Below are 19,180 nucleotides of genomic sequence, written 5' to 3' on the forward strand. Positions count from 1 at the left end.
TGGCCAATGCAGTTTTTCTCATAGTTTTTCGATTTTTCTATAACAAACATTTTTCAACGTTAGTTATTGTCCTGCATCCATAGCGGAACTTTTTAGTCTCACTTTTGTCATATTCGAAATCCTCGGAAAATTCAAACTTCAATGCCAATCCTGGATGTCTATGGCTCATTTTGAAGTGCTTCAAAAGACCTTTTGAATGCATCTAAGAGAGTTGGAATTGATGAAGTTTTACTAAAATGCGAGCAATTTTAAGATTTTATATATTTTTGGACCTCAAACTTCAATGCCCGTTTTACCCCACTTCCTTTGTCGTAGAGGGCTCATATTTGGCATGAGTTCATCTCATGTATAGACAAACAAACGCTGAAAGTTTCATCCAAATCGGAGCACCTCGATACGACCTCTAGAACAAACCGAGCAATATTTACAAAAACTGCCTCTTAAACACGCAAATAACATTCCAAAAGGGTGTAGCTCCAAAACATCACTGTTTACACGAAATTTGATTTCAGATTCGGATTCAGCGGCCAAAATTACTATAAAAAAGCATACCCTGACCTTTGAGACTTATGCTTGCTATATCGTGTAATTAGTAGGCCTTGCTTCTGCATTCTGAGAAATTTTGAAAATTGGCACTTTTTTCCTCACTAAAACTCAAATATCTTGGCTCTGGAGTGTCGAAATTGCATTTTCTCAGAGGGAAAAATGTTCGCCATGAAATTTCCTACAAGCTGCATCTATTAGTTTCACTGGGAAAAATAGGCTACCCTAAATTAAATGAACATTTCTGAAAAAGTTTCGAAAAATGCGATTTTTTCGACACAAATCCGCCTGGGAGAGTCCAAAACTTAAATTTTGGTCCAATATTGATAGTGCATCTTAATCTATGGACAAAAACCTATCGTTTGAAGATAATACACACCTGATCGAAACAGTTTTTGTATTGATTCCAAGCGATTTTAGAAAATTTGTTCAAAAAAGTGACTTTTTTCAGTAAATCGACCAGGGGGTGCGAGAAAGTATTTTATTATTTTTTCTTGTCTAAGAAAACATTGTTCCTAACATCATAATCTATCATTTAAGAAGTGAGCACCTGAAATTCCTCGACATGACCTCAAAATGGGACAGGCTAGTATCCACGTAGTGTATGGTCCCAAAATTGAATGCCCAATTGATGTAAAAAAATCTTAATTAATGCATTTTTCAACCTATGCCATTTTTCGTTACTCAACTGTGATTTTTTTTGGAAATTTAATGTTCTTTTCCCAGGGACATTTTTTTTTAAATTGAAAACCAAATTCTCATTCTATAAATTTCGTTACAAAGTTACTAATTAGGGTTATTTTTTAGAGTGTAATACATGCTCTACTTAGTTGTAAAAATAACAATTACTAAAAAAAACAGTTTGATCATAACGAGTTTGCTTGTAACCATCCAGAGTTATCGCGGTTTTACGGGAAAGAAGTAATAAAAAATATATTATTTTTTTTAAAAGAAGCCAAAGTTAGTCTAATATAATTGAAACAAATTTCTTTTAAGAGCGAGTCCACGAGCAAAGCATACCCATCTCGCATCGACCTCACCAATCTGCCTGAAATTTTCAGGGGTTGTTTGCACATATATAACTAGCATCTGGCCAAAATATGAGCACTCTAGGTCAACGGGAAGTGGGGCAAATCGGGACACAAAGTTTGAAGGTTCAAAAAGGTAAAAAATCTTTAAAAGGCTATAACTTAGACAAAATTCAATTTAATTTCAAAATTCAAAATGCATCTTAAAGGGCTTTAAAAGTGCAAAAAAATGCAGGGTAGAGCATCCTAATTGGTTAATTCTAAAGGGAGTTATTGGCATTTTATTGAAAAAATAGCATAATTTTCGAACTCAAATAAAAAAGTGTTCCATCCAGATAACAACTCGGATCGACCTGCAGCTTGTAGGGGACATCTGGGACTACCATCTGAGACTGAGACCGCTTTGGGTAAGGCAGTTTAACATATCAAATAGACACTTTTACTTTAAATGAATTTTTTGGTAGTACATTTTTGCTCGACGGACCCCTTAGATCCCATTTTCTGGTGATAATTTTATCATAATCGTGTTCCTGAGACAATTTCACATTAGAAACATGCATAAAAATGTTTGTTTTCATCCATTTTAACCCTTTAAAAAATGAAAGGTAAAAAAACTTTGATTCACATTTATTGAAAATCAACTTCGTTTCCAAGGATACTCTACATGACAACAGAAAAAAGAAGCTTCTTAATTTTTTTTGAATTTCATTTTTTAAAGGGTTAAAATTGATGAATATAAACATTTTTATGCATGTTACTATTGTGAAATTGTCTCAGGAACACGAATTTGACTAAATTATTACCAGAAAATGGGATCTAAGGGGTCCCCCGAGCAAAAATATACAATCAAAAAATTCACTAAAAGTAAAAGTGTCTATTCAAAATGTTAAACTGCCTTACCCAAAGCGGTCTCAGTCTCAGATGGTAGTCCCAGATGTCCCGTACAAGCTGCAGGTCGATCCGAGTTGATATCTGGATGGAACACTTTTTCATTTGAGTTCAAAAATTATGCTATTTTTTCACTAAAATGCCAATAACTCCCTTTAGATTCAACCAATTTGGATGCTCTACCCTGCATTTTGTTGCATTTTTGAAGCTCTTTAAGATGCATTTTGAATTTTGAAATTAAATTGAATTTTGCCTAAGTTATAGCCTTTTTAAGATTTTTGATGTTTTTGAACCTTCAAACTTTGTGTCCAGATTTGCCCCACTTCCCGTTGACCTAGAGTGCTCATATTTTGGCAAGATGCTAGTTTTATATGTACAAACAACCCCTGAAAATTTCAGGCAGATTGATGAGGTCCAAACGACGTCCCATACAAAGGGGTATGCCCTGTTCGTAGACTCGCTCTTAAATGGTTAGGCCTACTGCCAAAAATCCACCGGAAAGACAGCTCATTAATATGGGTATCATCTGACCACAAAAATGTTTTAAAACGAATAATTTTTCTGTTTTTTGAAATGGAGGAGAAATGTGATGGTGAGAAGAAATAAAGTTGATTTTTTGGTAAATCATGTGTAATTTTCAAATGAGATTTTAAATAATTCCTCAATTATTCAACTTGCCTGAACGACTAGGATTTCGCAAACATTGCATGAACGACCAAATGGGTCATTTCTGAAAAAAGGGTTATTTTTGGGACAAACCACATTTTACATTCCAAGTGTTTGAACTGGGAGTTGAAGACTCAGTTTATTATTAAACTGTCCCCGTAAATAATGTCCTTTCTATTCTCTCTTCCCCTCATTCCAGCTGGACACGATTTGCCGCATCCTCAAGGACCGCAAGTGGACGGTCGGCGAGCTGGCCGCGGCGACTCTGTCCCACGCCAAGGACATCCTGGAGGATCCGCTGTACTACAACAACGACCGCAGCTACAGCTCCTTCTTTGACAAGCTGATCGGTCTCGATCGGACAGGACAATAGACAACACATCCGAAACTCGGAAACTCGTAAAACAAAAAGCAATATTAATTGTTAAAGCTCTAATGCAGAAGAAGAAGCGCAAATAATCGGGCACAGTTTTGTGTAAATAGATGAAAATAAACAAGCCATTATACACGAGGATAAAGTCTTCCGTCGATGACTTATAAAACTGATATACAACAACCATATAGCGAGGGGAAGTTTGTTTTTTTACATGACAGACATGAACGAAGGGCAGCACGCGAGGTGATCATTTTTGATAGATAGGCGTTATAAAAGACTTATCATGAGTAGAGATTCAAATGCTAAACACTATGGTTGACACACGATCAATTAAACACAACATTTACACACCAAAGCATAAGAAAAATCAAGTAATTTCGCTGCTTCTAAAAAAACATCATGTTCTAATCGTTCAGTCGTCTAAAATATTCTCAACACTAAATTGGCTTTATCGGTCAGCTATTCTACACGATTGTCAAACGCTAAAAACGCTTAAACGTTCGAATGATTTCAAGTTATTTCAGGAAAGAGGAGCAACACGCGATGAAAGGGTAGAGGCATTAAATATGGCGCTTTTTAGAGAGGAACGAAGCTGAGCAATAAGCTGACTGGTGGTGTAGGAAAAACGAACACGTGTAAAAATATTATACAAAATAATAAAATTTTATATAGGAATTATTGTACGCTTACCGATGGAGTAAATAAAACGTATGATGAAATGTGCTCAAGCGCTGAAATGTTTCATTTATCTTTGTTTGTTTGTCTAAAGTGACAGCTGGCGGAGAGTAGTGGCAATAAGGGAAATATTTCACTGTTTGTGTGTGATGGTGAATTTGTCTTCCATCGCTAGAGGTGAATACTCGAGCATTGATGCGTTTATATGATCTTCAATTCAATTATCTTTCCGTTAAAAAGTGTTGTTGATCTTTGACTATGATCATGATCTTTCAATTTGTTTTTTTTTTTTATTATCCGTCTATCGACTAGACAATGGCACCACTTAACACAAAAGCAAAAAAGATACTCGCCCAACGTGGGGCTCGAACCCACGACCCTGAGATTAAGAGTCTCATGCTCTACCGACTGAGCTAGCCGGGCAGTTGTAAGAAGATGATGCTCAATTGTCAACGGGTGATGTATGTTGTAACAAGAAGTGTTCAAAGTGGCTACGTGGCACTTTGAGTTGCTATTTCTGGAACTGATCAACGTTTAGTTTTTGCGAGTTTGTTTTGTTTCTTGACGCTCCTTGAGTGTAAAAAAAATTGTATTGGATTTTATTTATTTCAGAATCTAATTAGAAATCCTCATACTGATGGGATTGTAATCTGACTTGAAGTTCATTTCTATGGTTCTTGGTTCTTTTCGAAGAAGTCATATAACGAAGCATAACGATCAAAGCATAAATAATGGTCGACTGTCGAGAGCCCGACGCCACGGAAAGGGGAGTTGAAAATAAACAAAACCGAAAAAGCGTGAAGAAAAAAGCGCCCCACACGAGGTAAGCCACACCCCTTTTTCGGGTGGTGTTTTGTTACTGATGGGAGTTCTTTGGAAATAGTAGCTGCTACTGTGTTGGGGGACTTTCGCGAACAACCGTAATATCACGTGTGAAACATTCATTCATTGTAAAAAGCGAGACTTTATCCGTTTTGCATTTTGCAAGAAAGTTTCTTGGCAGTGTTTTCGATTCCAAATTGTTCAAATTATTTCTCAAAATGCAAAATACACAGTCAAAAGTGTGTAATTATGCATGTTGAGTATTCACAATTTTTTTCGAGGAAGTATTACAGTCCAACCTTTATTTCCCGAAGCCTTAATTATTCCTAATTACGATTATTCGATGCGATGCACAGTGGGAAAAAGGGCCCAAAAAATACCGCAACATGACTTTGCGCAAACCATCGGTTGCTATACACCAAAAGCTTTGTTTTTGCACCAGGAACAATAATCCGACGAAAAATCGCGCTGTCTGTTCTACAACTTTGTAGAACATTGTTACACTCTAAAATGTAACCCTGCTAAGCTAGAAAAAACACGTAATTTTAAAATGAAAATTTTTGTTCTAAATGAAGAATGACCTTTCTGGGTCAATGTTGATTCGAAAAGTACATTAAATTTCCCGTAAAATGACATGTCTCACGATTTTTGACAGTTGAGTAACGAGAAATGGCAGTGATTTAAATAAAATTTAACTTTTTTGATGAAAAATACGTTTTTTTCTGAATTTTGAGTACGCCATCAAATCGGGCGCCTAATTTTACAAAAAAGTCCCTTTGACACCAAATTTCTATCTCTTTACGGTTGCGAGCTACAAATCACTGAAAAACGTGTCTTAGTAAAAAACCAGAAAAATAAAAGGGGTCGTACCGCCCCACCGTCACGAATTATCGAAAAATGGACCTCGGATTCGTGATGAGGGACCAAAATTACCCCTTAAAGCAAAGTTTGACGCAATCGAAGAGGAGTCGGGGCAACTTTTTCCGATTTCGAGTGAGTTGGTGGAGAATTACCCAACAAAAAAATATCTTGAAATTATTTATGATATCGATTCCAAATTGATAACATTATTATGAAAATAAATTCTGAAATAAAATTTGAAAAGCTGAGAAACTTTTTTTTTTCTAACATTATAATTGGGACACGAAAAACGGTGTCGGTGCCTTTTTTATGACCATTCTCACCCAGTATCAGTATCACTGATGACGGTACCGATTTTTTTATTAGAATATGCTTTTGTTTTCTTCAATTTTAGTTTCTGCTTGTTTTAAGCCTAATGATATAAAAATCAATCTAAAAGTCTAACTATCTCATTATCATTGCACTGCAAAAAAAAAATATAGGAAGGAAAGTAGCAAAGCAAGTTTAATATTGACATTAATCATATGTGTGTTTATGTATCTCACTTCCAATCATTAACATCAAACGAATACCAATATTTTGTAGTTTTACAGCTAAATCAATTTTTTCCAAAAAAATCTTTAAACTTCAGTCTTTTTTAAATCAAAATACAAGTAAGTGAATTGAATAAGTTTGATTTTGGCAAAGATTTTTCCAATTATAATTTTTGATTATTTTTGAACAGGGCTATGACCCTATTTTGGACCTATTCCATCAAATTGAGTTAATTCAGGCTTTTGAAGTAATGTTTCACTGAACCTAATGAACAGAAAGTTAGAGCTGGATCGTTTTCCAGCTTGCCAAAGCTAACAATTTTTATTATTGTCGCTTTTTCAGCCACTTTTTCCTCTGTCATTCATATTTCTTGCGATTTTCCTAGCAGATTGATTAGGTCGAAAAAATACGGCTTGGTTGCTTATCAGATTTGACTCGCAACACCTTGTAGAATTTTCTGTTTTGCGATGACATCAACTTTATTCAACTGGTTTCGGGGCAATATTATTTAATGCTTCAATGTTTTTTTGTCACTAAACCATTTAAATTATTGATGTTTTGTTTAAAATGATAAATTTCAAAAATATTTTCAAATCACCCGCGTTCAGTGATGGAATAATCATCATCAAAAAAAAAAATCTTTGGACGTTCATCAAGAGAAAAATCCGAAGGGAGCATTGCTCTCCTCTCTCGTGCACGAAAGATCGGTAAAAGTAATCTAAAAAAAATCTTGACTATTAGGTTTTACGCCGACTCAATTTGGAGGTTAGAAAGAGTGCACTGTTTACATGGACTTAGCACAGTTCGATGCGGTCGTCGATTTTGTTCGGGGAAATTCGTCGACAATCGACGAAGACCATGTAAACAGTGCACACGAGCTGTCAAATGACGTCACGGCGTAAAACCTAATTCAGCGGAACATCTTTTTCACTACTACACTTGCATGTGTAACCAGTCGAAAAATGAACTGTCACTTTTTGTAGATGGACAATGAGTATAAAAAAAGTGAAATATATAGTTTAAAGTTGTGCCAACAAGGAAATTAAAAAAAAATCACCAACGGATTGATTTTTTGGAGAAGTTTGAGAGCGTTTTTTTGCGTAATTTGCATCCTTTCTCTTTCGCGAGCAAAGAAAGTTCGCAAGCGAAAATGATTTTTTTGCGATTTTTCCATCCCTGCCCGCTTTAGATCAGTTTTTGGAGCAACTTTGCCGTCAGTTCAAGGCTATCACCGTTTTGTTATAACAAGGTGTTGCCAGTTTTGTTCATGATTTTATTTCGATATTTCATTGAAATAAAATGAAAAGTTTTTACTTAATAAAAAAGGTTAGATTTTATTGTTGTAATTTTTTCAAATAAATCTAAGTTTTAAAAGCAAATGATAAACAGAATCAATGAAAATATGTTTTTTTAATGATGAAAATGCAAATAAAAGACAGGCATTGGAATGAATTTTGGGACCGATTGCTTAAATATTTTTCTCTCAATCTAATTTTCACCGATTTTAATGTTTGCTTCAGAAATGCAGCAGCAATTTGTATTGATTTGACGTTTGCTGAGGGTGCTGAAAAGTTTGGTAATGTTCTGCTTGCAAAAGACAATTGCTTACGAGTGGGTTTTGAAAAGGTTGTATGAATTTAATAAAAAAAACTCCGATTAGTTTTCAAAAGATCCCAATCACTAGTTGTGCTTGGAATTTTTGGATCATCTCTCGATCAATTAAGGATTATAAAATGAAAAGTCTTAAACTTTGCCGAAGTCGTCAAATCAATCAGATTTTTTTTTATCAAGATACAGGTTTTTGAATAATGCCCATTTTGTGTAACCAGTTCGCCACGTTGTATGGAGACTCGTATGGCAAATTTAATGTTGTCAATTGGTTTTTTTGACATAGAGAATGCATGAGCAAAGTTTCACCCAAATAAAAATCACGATTAAAATCGTAAAATTCAAGAAAATTACTGTAGCACGTTGTAAGTTACTCGAAAATTACTGTAGCACGTTGTGCATCAACTGAAAAATTCGCTCTAATTTGTTGCTTTCTTATCGGTTTTGGTCAGCACAAAATGAATTTTGTTAAAAGAAAATTATAAAATTAAAAAAAAATTCAGGGTTCAAAAGAAGTGTCAACATTTAGGGAAATGATGCAGCGTAAGAGATTTCTAAAAGTTTTTTTTTTGTTTTAATGCAAAGCATTTAGTTTAAATTTTAACCAGGTCATTGACCAACGCGCTCCACCGAATAATCGCGTGCTCCCAAATTCTCAATATTACGTTCCAACCCTTTCACCGGTTCAAGGAGGAACATTCACCGCGCGCGCCAAAACGAAAGCTCTCGCACTCTCACGCTCACTCACTCACGTGTTCACAACATTCTCACTCCACCCTCTCTCTCTCTCGTGACGGCCGTGTGGCAGCGTGCTAGGTCGTCATCATCGTCGCCGTATTCTCCGAAAACCGGAATATGCACTTTTGCGCCGTCAAAATAGTCCGTGGAAAAGCTCTGCGGATGCACCCAGGGTAAGCTTCCGCCTTGGTACCTAGTCCTGTGAGAACCGCCGTGACGTGACCAGCTCGTGTCTCGCGTGTGGTGAGCTTTGCCGAACCTTCTCGAAGCTAGTAGACCGAACATCTTCAAGTTCTAGGAACTCTGCATATCCGGTGCAGCGCGAAAGGTTTGCCGAACGTCTTCTTCCGCCGTATGGGATCTGAGGAGTTTGGCTAACGACGAAAAAAGAGCTTTAAGGTGTAAGGAATTAAAAGTGAAAGCTTTCTGGGATTTAGTGTTTTTTTTAGAGGAAAAGTGCATTTCAAGTGATTTAAAAGTTAAACTTGAGGTAGAAAGCTGATTAAATTTTACTCAGGTAAAATATCATTATGGCATAAAAAATTATTCAGGGTGAGCACCAAAATTACGCATCAGAATTTTGAACCTGGTCGGTTGAAAGCAATTGCTCTCCAGCTCTCCAGGTCATAGCCGGGGTGGGGCGGATTTGGCTATACCTGTCTATATGTGCATACACATTTTACCGTCTGGTTGCCCTGGTGCGGTGGCATCCGGTCAAAGTTGAAAGTGGGATTCAATGGAGAGCTATATCCGTGCTGGGAACATTCCATGCTATGTAACAAAGTTGATATTTGTTTGCAGTCTTAGAGGCAATGGAGCAGATTTAGTTAAAAACAACCTATAAAAATTAACTTTTGGTATGAAAGAAAATCTATAGTATTTTTTACTTAAATTTTTTCATCATTCCTTCATTTTTTCTTCATTCCTGCATTTTTTTTCTCTCAGAAAAAATATCAGTCTTAATTTTTTTAAACTGGTATAGCAAAATAAGACATGTCCCGAGAACATACTTTTGCCATATAAATAAAATATATCTTAGAACTCTTTTAAGAAAAACAAAAAAAAAAAAATATTTCCTATACAAACCAGACTCGAACAAGAGTTCGAACAAAAATCAAACTTAAGTTATGCGACCCCATTTATGTCCAATATGAATGGTTGGATGTCTATTAAATTTTAAAATGCATTTTTTGAATATTCCATAACCGCCATTTTGGCCACCACTTTGCATTAAAAAAAATCTAAAACATTTTAGAGTAGTTCAACAATCTCGACGAGCTCGACAACCAAAAATAAGACTTTTTTTAATTCGACTATCCGAAGTGAAATTTTGCCGAGGCCTTCGAATATTCGAGTCTGGATTTTCCGGTCGAAGAGGGCCTTTATAAAATGAAAAAAAAATTTGAAAGGGCCTCATTGATTTCTGAATTTTTTTTTATATAAATTTACTTTATATTTTTCCAGTCCTTTGGGTCAAAGCACATATTATTGAAAATAAATAATAAATCAATGATAAATATTGAAATAAAACAAAAAAACTAACATCAAGCGAACATATTTGCCGTTGTTGAATTGAAATTCAATTTTTATTGATGTTAATCATATTCAAGTTAAGTGGAAATTCAAATCACATTATATTTAGTCAAATTATTGATAAATCTTTTGCAATTTGTTTTAAAAAGCTTAAAACGTTTCCTTTCTGTAAAAGTATAAAATATTGCTCAAAAATGATTACGTTTGAAATAAATCTATTTCAAATCACTGAATCCATAATTTTCTAAAAAATATATACATTGATAATGATTTTTGAGATTCTTTTCCTTTTTATTTTGGTAAATTAGTGAATTTGGGTTAATAATTTGCAAATATATAGATGCTAAATAATTACCAAATTTCCATTTTATTCTTTCAATCATTATCGTGAACAAATGCCAATTTTTATTCAACCTTGTTCGTGGTGAAATTTCATACAAGCTGCATGCATTGGTTTTATTGGGAACAATGGGCTATTCTGATTCCAATGTGCATTCTAAAAAAAAACTAAAAAAAATGCGATTTTTTCGACATAAACCCGTCAAGGAGAAGCCAAAAACCTAAATTTTGGTCACATATTGAAAGTGCATCTTTATCTATGGAGAAAAATCAATCATTTAATGACACTATAATTGACACATAGATTGTTTATTGACTCCAAGCGATTTTAAGGAAATTTGTTAGAAAAAAGTGTCTTTTTCATCAAATTGAAGAGAAGGTGCGAGATAGTATTTTATTATTATTTTCGTGCCCAAGAAAACATTGTTCCTGACATCATAATCTGTCATTTAAAAAGTGAACACCTAAAAATTTCCTCGACTTGACCACGAAATGGGACAGGCTAACCCTTGAAAACCAATGATAAATTTTATTTGCGCGTTTTTTAGGGCAGTACAAACCCTAATTTTTCCCTAAAAATAGAGATGGAAAAAATGACTTAAAGTTTAATTTGCTTTGAAAAAGCTTGTAAAATCGATTAAATGTTAATTTTCGTTGAATTGTAAATTCTCATGTTTTTTTTAAATAAACTCCATTCATTAGGAAATTGAAAGTTAATGCTAGAGTATTGCTCAATATGGAGCTCCTACAGATCAGATTTTCGACGAATTAAAGGGATTTGGATCCAATTTTATTTTTAAACATTGTTAGAGAGTTATACAACTATACAAAGAATTTTTTAAGGAGAAACTGGACCAATCAATGATTTTTTAAACTTTTAACAATCTTTAAAAAGTAACTGAAATGTTAATGCCCATGGAACTGCCCCATTTGCCCTTGCTTCAACCGTGGGAAAGGTTCCTCGTCCTCACCCTGGACCAGACTGGGGGGTTGCGGGAAGGTTGCCCACGTGCACCACTACCGTGCGGCAGCCGGGTTCGACTATTCACCCCATCGTCACACGACGACGACTCGCCCGAGCCTCCCCCGAAACTGATTATACTGGACGCCCGTTCTCTGAGAACCGGTACATCTCTCGTGTACCTTCGGGTGTGTGAGTCGTCATCGGTGACCTTGAACTTGTTTCGCGCGCGCCAAAATGTGCCGCTCACACATTCGTGGTTCACAGTGCGAGCGCGCGCGCAAAAAAAAACCCCGGCCAAATCATGGTGGCCGCGTACGCCACTCCGAGAAAGTGTTCTGGAGTGAGGTGAACTGAACCCGATTGAGAAGAGTGAATGGTTTCGTTCGGTTCGTGTGGAGAGTGGGGCTCAGGTTGTTGTCACTCGCGGCTGTGAGAGACGCGGTTTTTTTTTGTTTCGGACGTGTTTAGTCGATGTGAGAATTTCAATGATAAATGTTTGACGACTGTTGGGTAGTAGAGGTGACAGAAGGTTACTGATGAAATAATCGAATTGACATAAAACGTGATTTTGTTTATTATGTCGAAGAAAGAAAAACACTTGAAAATGCATCTTAAATATTTTGATAACCGTCAATTTAGGCAAATGAGAACAATTTTTTACACTATTTCATTTACCACTACGTTTTTTTATTTATGATTTTTTAAATAAAACGTTTAAATCACAATTTCATTCAATCAGATTATCAAAAGTACCTCAATAACACTGACCTACAAAAATTACTGCGCAGGCTCAACTTCTGGGGAAGCAGGAAATTAGGGGTCCCCAGAAACACGTGCATTTTAATTTTTTCAAATATATTTAAGCAGGGCCGAATGGGTTTTCTCCAAAGTTTGTATGGAGAATTAGGGCGTTTGTATGAATTTTTCGCCATGTGACGTTACACTTGCAAGTGTAGTAGTGAAAAAGATGTTTCGCCGAATAATCAAGATGATGATTTTTTAAGATTCTATTTACCAATAATTCGTGCGCGAGAGAGGCTTTTTTTTGATGATGATTCTTCCATCGCTGGTATAAAAAACTATCGAAAAAAACGTAGAGGAATTTCGTCTTTTTGTTTTTAAAAACTATATACCTTGACTCTTTTTTAATTGATTTTCCGTACGTTCTACTCAACTAATGGGGCAAGACGAACAACCCATTGGGGCAAGAGGAACATTGCATGAAAAAACATGGTAATTTGCTAACAATTGAACTGTTATCACTTAGATACATCAGATTAGAATGTATTTGAAAGGTTTCTTCCATTTTTAGATTAAATAATAATATTTTACTAAACATTTTATCGATTTTACGAAAAAAATATTACTTAGATGATAAATAGTAAAATTTTATAATATCACAATATTTTTTTTCTCAAATGGATGCTGAATTGTAGTTTTCTATCAGTTTTTAAGTACTTTCATGTATTTATTTCCCAATAAAATATGTTGTTGCAGCAATTCGTATTTTTTCCATACTAAAAATCCATAAGGTACACTTGAACCACCTGAACAAGATTTTTTAAAAGCTCTCAACAAAAATAAACAAAAGTTAAATCATACTTTGTAATAGGTGCATGTCATTGGTAGGGACACTATTGATCTAGAAAAAATAGCATTTTGATAAAATGAGCATTAAAACAAACCTTAAGCCTTATTTTGTACTTTACAAATATTATAAGAAAACAAAGGGTTTGAAAAAATCTTATGTCCCGTGGCGTTTACGTCGTTTTGGCGGTTATGTGGTAGTAGAATCAGCTAATTGCATTGCTAGCAACAATTCCTCATACTGGAAATAATCAAAATTGTAAAAAATTACGTCCGTACAAGCGATTGTTCCTCTTGCCCCATATGGTCGTCTGCCCCACCTTCCCCTAGATTTTTAGTTTTGTTGATAATCTGGCACAGGCCAATTGGATTGCCACTTCTGAAGATAATTTTGTCGCGAAAAAGAAACATGAATTCATTTAATGTCGTCAACGTATTATTTTTGAGAGTTTGATAATGAAGAAAACTAGTTTTGATTAAATTCCCTATAAAAAAAAAAATTGCCGATTCGCAATTAAATTGTCTTAATTTGCTTAGAATTCCAGACACTCTTTTTAGGTCTTAAATAAACTGTTAACAGGATGGCAATCGATTTTTTTAAATTTATTTATTTGGATCGACTCCAGCATATAAACAAGAAAGTTGATGTGAAATTCATCTAAGACACAGATTTGACATTTATATTGATTACACTAGATGAGGTGCCCAGGAATTGAAAACATGTTGTAACTTTTTACCAAGAAAACATTGTTGTGTTCCTTAAAAGTTACTTTTCAGCTTTATTAAATAGTTCACTTTCACGTGTTTCCCTTTTAGCAACATTATTTCTATTGATCTGATTAATAATCAGTAAAAAATAGTGTAGATTTGGGAAGGTGTAATTTTGGAAGGTTGAATATTACCTAATTAGTGTTGTAATTTACCTCAATTAAGACTGAAAAGAGGTGTTATTCCAGAAAAGTGTAAAAATTACAAATTTTCAGAGGTAAAATTATGCATTTTTCTGACATAAAAGATCAACCCTTTCCCAGATCAAATATTACCATGATTTGTTCTACTGTGTACATATCCTAATTTAACACCCACGAAGGTTAACTCTGACTCCAAAACTAGCTTCAAAACAAAAATTATGAAAAATAAGTTAAAAATAACTGTGGCAAATTTTAATTAACATAAGGAACTGGTAAAATTTCATCAGTTTCTGTTAAATTTTAAGATTTAACACATTATTTTAGGTTAAATTACTCAAAAAGAGGTTATGTCCAACCACCCAAATTTTCAACATTACAAAATTCCGTTGTTTTACTTTGTAGACTTTATAGTTAATAATAAGATCCACAAAAAGCAAAAAGATTTTTTGCTAGTTCGTTTCAAAAATAACTGAACTTTTTTTTTAATATTCTTATGAATACAAGTACGAGAATTGGTAAAAAGTGTGAGAAAATATGTGTTACTTGTATTCAAGGAAATATAAATCATTCACCATAAAAGCAAAAAGTGGGTTGCTTGACTCTTTATCATTGAAAAAAACGGATAATAACAGGGATCATAGACAAAAATTACCCCCCCAACTGCTACATTTCAGCATCCATTTGAGTGTTGACAAGATCAACTTTTCAGCACTCGTATACTTTTCCTTACTGCTATGGAGTTTGACACTTATCTTGATGGCAAATATTTTATTCGCGTATTTTATTTTTCCGCACTTATCGGATTATCCAACTCTGTAAAAATCGTTAGATAAATGTATAACTCATGCTTGCAAATTATTCTTTCAGAAACATGTTGTTAGGTCGTTTAGACTTTCATTTTTCATCGTTCTGTATACCGATGCTTCTCTTCCTTGATAGTTTCTCTGAAATTGAAAACCAGAGAGTCGACAGTAAAAATTTTTTTTTCCGGAACAGTATGTGTAAATTGATGTTATTAGAAAATGTCGTTCCACAATATAAAAAAATCAATTGTTTTAAGTAGCTCTGGTTCGTAGAATCATGTCTTTTAAAAGTTATGTAAATTTTAAAGAATATAGTATTCACGAATCTTTGGAATCTGGTACGTTTCGCCGAATGTCGTTTCGCCGACGGTCATTTCGCCGAATGTCGTTTCGCCGAATGGTACATTTCGCCGAAAGTCATTTCGCCGAATGGACGTTTCGCCGAATTGAATAAAAATTAACTTTTTTGTATAATTTATGCTATTTGTTCGCTGCAGTGCCATCTTGTAATTCACTCATGCAAACTTGAGAAGGAGTGGCAAGATAATAATACAATAATTTAAAAAAGTAAAGAACGTCTCATGTTTCAAAGAATGCATAAACTCACAGAAATAATACAAATAATTTGCTTAAAAAAATTAATAATGCAAAAACTAACAGAAATTTTTCTAAATGTTATGCTAAAAATCAAAATAACTGCTCATGTTCGAAAGAATGCAAAACCTCCCAAAAATTATAGAAATAATATGCTTTAAAAAAGTTATAATGCATATACTCACCGAAATATTTGAAAAGTATGCCAAAAATATAGAATGCAAAAACTGACAGCAATTTTGCAAAATGTTGTGCTGAAAACCAAAAGAACTGCTCATGTTTGAAAGAATGCGAGAACTCCCAAAAATTATACAAATAATTTGCTTGAAAAACAAAGAATGCAAAAACAAACAGAAATAATCTAAATTATAAGCAGCCGATTAAAAGAACTGCTCATGTTTGAAAGAATGCAAAAACTCATAGAAATAATTTAAAAAAAATATGCTCAAATACAAAGAATGCGAGAACTAACAAAAATATTCCAAAATGTTATGCTAAAAATCAAAAGAACTGCTCATGTTTGAAAGAATGCAAAAACTCCCAAAAATTATACAAGTAATTTGCTTAAAAATCAAAGAATGCAAAAACTTACAGAAATTTTTCAAAATGTTATGCTAAAAATCAAAACAACTGCTCATGTTTGAAAAAATGCAAAAAATCACAAAAATAATTTGCTTAAAAAACAAAGAATGCAAAAACAAACAGAAATATTCAAAATTATAAGCAGAAAATAAAAGAACTATTCATGTTTGAAAGAATGCAAAAACTCCCAAATTAATTGAAAAAATATGCTCAGTAAACAAAGAATTCAAAAACTACCGGCATTTTTTCAAAATGTTATGCTGAAAATCACAAGAACTGCTCATGTTGGAAAGAATACAAAAACTTACAAAAAATATACAAATAATATGCTTAAAAAACAAAGAATGCAAAAACTAACAGAAATTTATCAAAATTATAAGCAGAAAATTAAAAGAAGTGCTCATGGTTAACAGAACGCAAAAACTCACAGAAATAATACAAATGATATATTAAAACAAGAATGCAAAAAAACTAACAGAAATTAATGCAAACACCCACAGAAATTGTATGCTGAAATTAAATAACTGCTTAAGTTTGAAATAATGCTAAAACAGATTTTTTTTCAACAAGATTATTTTTTTAAGCGATTGTGTATGCATACAATAATGCATAAACTTATAAAAATAACATACTAAGAAACAAAAAAAAAAAGATTGAAAAAATCACCTTTTAGGGACATAATACTTTTTCAAAATATTTTAATACATTTTATATGTATACATTTTATATATTTATTATACGATTATTTGTCAATTCGGCGAAACGTCTCATTCAGCGAAACGTCCCATGCGGTGAAACGACATTCGGCGAAATGACCTTCGGCGAAATGACCGTCGGCGAAACGACATTCGGCGAAATGTCCCGCACCCAATCTTTGTAAAGCCTCCCATTGACATCCTTAAGTGGCTTAAACTTTACAATTCATTTTTTTCCATACATGAAATGACGGAAGTAAAGGCAATCTCCAATGCTGTATACATGAAAAGTGCTTCTAATAAATCCCGTCGCGAGTATTCCTCACCTTCCGAGGGTCCCAGACACTTCTTCAAGCATATGCCAGTCAGCGATCGGCTTTGACGCTATGTCTTTTCAACGCAACGCCGAGACTCGACGGCATCACATTCTGGGTTCTTGGCGTGGACGTGTGGTGGGCCACAATAAAGCAATCATAGCATGACGTTGAGCCTGTCAATATTCATGAATAATGCGACTGCTGCGCGAGTGAATGCATTAGGAGCGTGAAGGAGCGTTACACATTCGTTTGAATCGGAAATGAAGGTCGAATTGGGAAGAGATGAAAGAAGTGCGACGCCCCGTGAGGAGCGTTACAAATTTGGGCTTTTTATTACCATTGTGTAAGTGGCAGCGGGTGTGACTGAAAGCTATTCATTAGAAGGTCCATTCGGGGATTCAGTCATGGCGACGTCACTAGATTTTCTTTGTGGCAAAATTTCTATGATCTATGATTTTAAATATTTACAAAATGACAAACTGTACTTTGCACACTATATAAAAATAGCTCTATAATATTTAAATAAATTTGAAAAGTGTATTAAGTTCAAAGGCTAATTTGCAATTCTCCACGAAAACTGTAAATGAATTTAATTTATATTTTTTTATTAAACTAAAACTTTCCAGGAGATTTCTTATATCCTGCATCATCGGTTTGGCCATACAAGTCTCCATACAACTTTGGCAGCTATTTATACAAAAATGGTAATAAAATCTAGCAAAACAACATAATTTGGACAATGCCGAGGCGTAAACAAAAAGTCTACTCTGCTCGTTTCAATGTGGACATTAACTGAGTAAGCATAGACATAGAGTGAGCATAGAGATAGACTCTTTGTTTATATTTTGACATTTGCCCATTTACAAAGTTTAGCTTGAAATATACGAAATGTTTTCGAAATATAGCCACCTTAATTTTGGATCGCTTTCCTAATATTTTTTTTCAAAAAGTTCAAAAAATTCCCTGTAAATCGTCTTAGAAACATTGTGATTTTGTTTTCCGTTCCTGAGATACAGCCACATAAATATAAAGAAGGGTGACATTAAAATTTCAAAGTATCCAAATCAATTCAATCCAAACAGTAATCGTTTTTCAAAGGCTGATCTCTTCTATAAATACTTTGATCTTTTTTTAAATCTAAGCTAACAAAAATCAGCGTTACATTGAAAGTTAGTCTTGATTCCAAGCGATTTTTTTTGTTGATCTAAGAATACAGATTTTGGGAATACAACTTTAAGTTAGTAAAAAATAATTCATAAAAGGGTAGATTGTGTTTCTTAATAGTCGAGGAACAAAGGTATGGGAGTTTACAGATTAATATCAACGTTATTTATGGACGGTCCCTACATATATGACTATGACCAACTTTCAGAAAACCAACAGATTAAATCAAAATGTACATATCAATATCAAATGTATGACAAAATTTAAAAATAATCTGGTTTAAAATAATACAATTGTGTACTTCCTCAAAGTATCAATCTTTTAAACTGTATTTTTTTCATTTGTATCATGAATTATAATATAAATTATTATAAACACTTACATCTAAGTCACTTTTTGAATGAGCTATACATGTGAGTGTTTTTAATAAATATATAAATAAACCTTTAATCTGTTCAAAAAAACCTGTGTTTTATCATGGTACAAAAGATGTGCTAAGATCCCCTAAAGAATAGAATCATAATCAGAAAAAAGGCAAATTGATTTCATTTATCTTGCTAAATTACCAGTTGATAATTTTTTTTGAACTAATCAGATTATTTGAATTGTGTATAGACCGTTTACGGATCAGTTTTTGAACAGTTTAAATAATTTTGATAATCTGACAAAAAAATAACATACGTCGTTATCCGTTGTTAATTGTTTTGAAAAGCTTAAGGGTGCACATCAACCAGAGCTCTTACACCCAGATTTTTGTTACAAACATTTTAGTATCTTCAAAACTACAAGCACTTTCGAAATATTGTTTTATTTATCCCCTAAAGTACTGTCCATAAAGTAATTTACAACAATGTTTTACTAATTTTACAATACCGTTGTTGCAGGATTGGGTCCGTAAGCTGACAAATTTGGAATACGAAGACAACAACTTCCTTCGTTGTTGTGCACCCTT

The 19,180-nt window shown here is 33.8% G+C and overlaps 2 protein-coding genes and 1 non-coding gene across 20 annotated transcripts in view; 2 read left to right on the plus strand and 1 right to left on the minus strand.

The window, feature by feature from the left end:
* Window positions 1–4,231, plus strand: part of LOC6040327 (probable poly(ADP-ribose) glycohydrolase 2) — a 36,490-nt gene extending 32,259 nt beyond the window's left edge. For all 9 annotated transcript variants that reach the window (XM_038262630.1, XM_038262631.1, XM_038262628.1 and 6 more), the window contains one exon: window positions 3,325–4,231. In XM_038262630.1, the coding sequence (XP_038118558.1) occupies window positions 3,325–3,498 (174 nt within the window). In that variant the 3' untranslated portion in view covers window positions 3,499–4,231. The remainder of the gene's footprint in view (window positions 1–3,324) is intronic.
* Window positions 4,232–4,526: 295 nt separating this feature from the next.
* Window positions 4,527–4,599, minus strand: Trnak-cuu. Its single transcript has one exon. It is a non-coding gene; the product is annotated as a tRNA-Lys (tRNA).
* A 4,321-nt stretch (window positions 4,600–8,920) lies between these two features.
* The window catches only part of LOC6040300 (protein winged eye), a 408,769-nt gene continuing 398,509 nt past the window's right edge, over window positions 8,921–19,180 (plus strand). For 5 of the 10 annotated variants that reach the window (XM_038261920.1, XM_038261919.1, XM_038261918.1 and 2 more), the window contains exon 1: window positions 8,922–9,256. The gene's annotated coding sequence lies outside the window, so the exon portion shown is untranslated. Of the gene's footprint in view, window positions 9,257–19,180 lie in introns of all 10 variants that reach the window. The other 5 variants (XM_038261922.1, XM_038261921.1, XM_038261929.1 and 2 more) reach the window with 3 other exon arrangements.

This window comes from Culex quinquefasciatus, chromosome 3, assembly GCF_015732765.1.
Source record: "Culex quinquefasciatus strain JHB chromosome 3, VPISU_Cqui_1.0_pri_paternal, whole genome shotgun sequence".
Taxonomy (NCBI): Eukaryota; Metazoa; Arthropoda; class Insecta; order Diptera; family Culicidae; genus Culex; species Culex quinquefasciatus.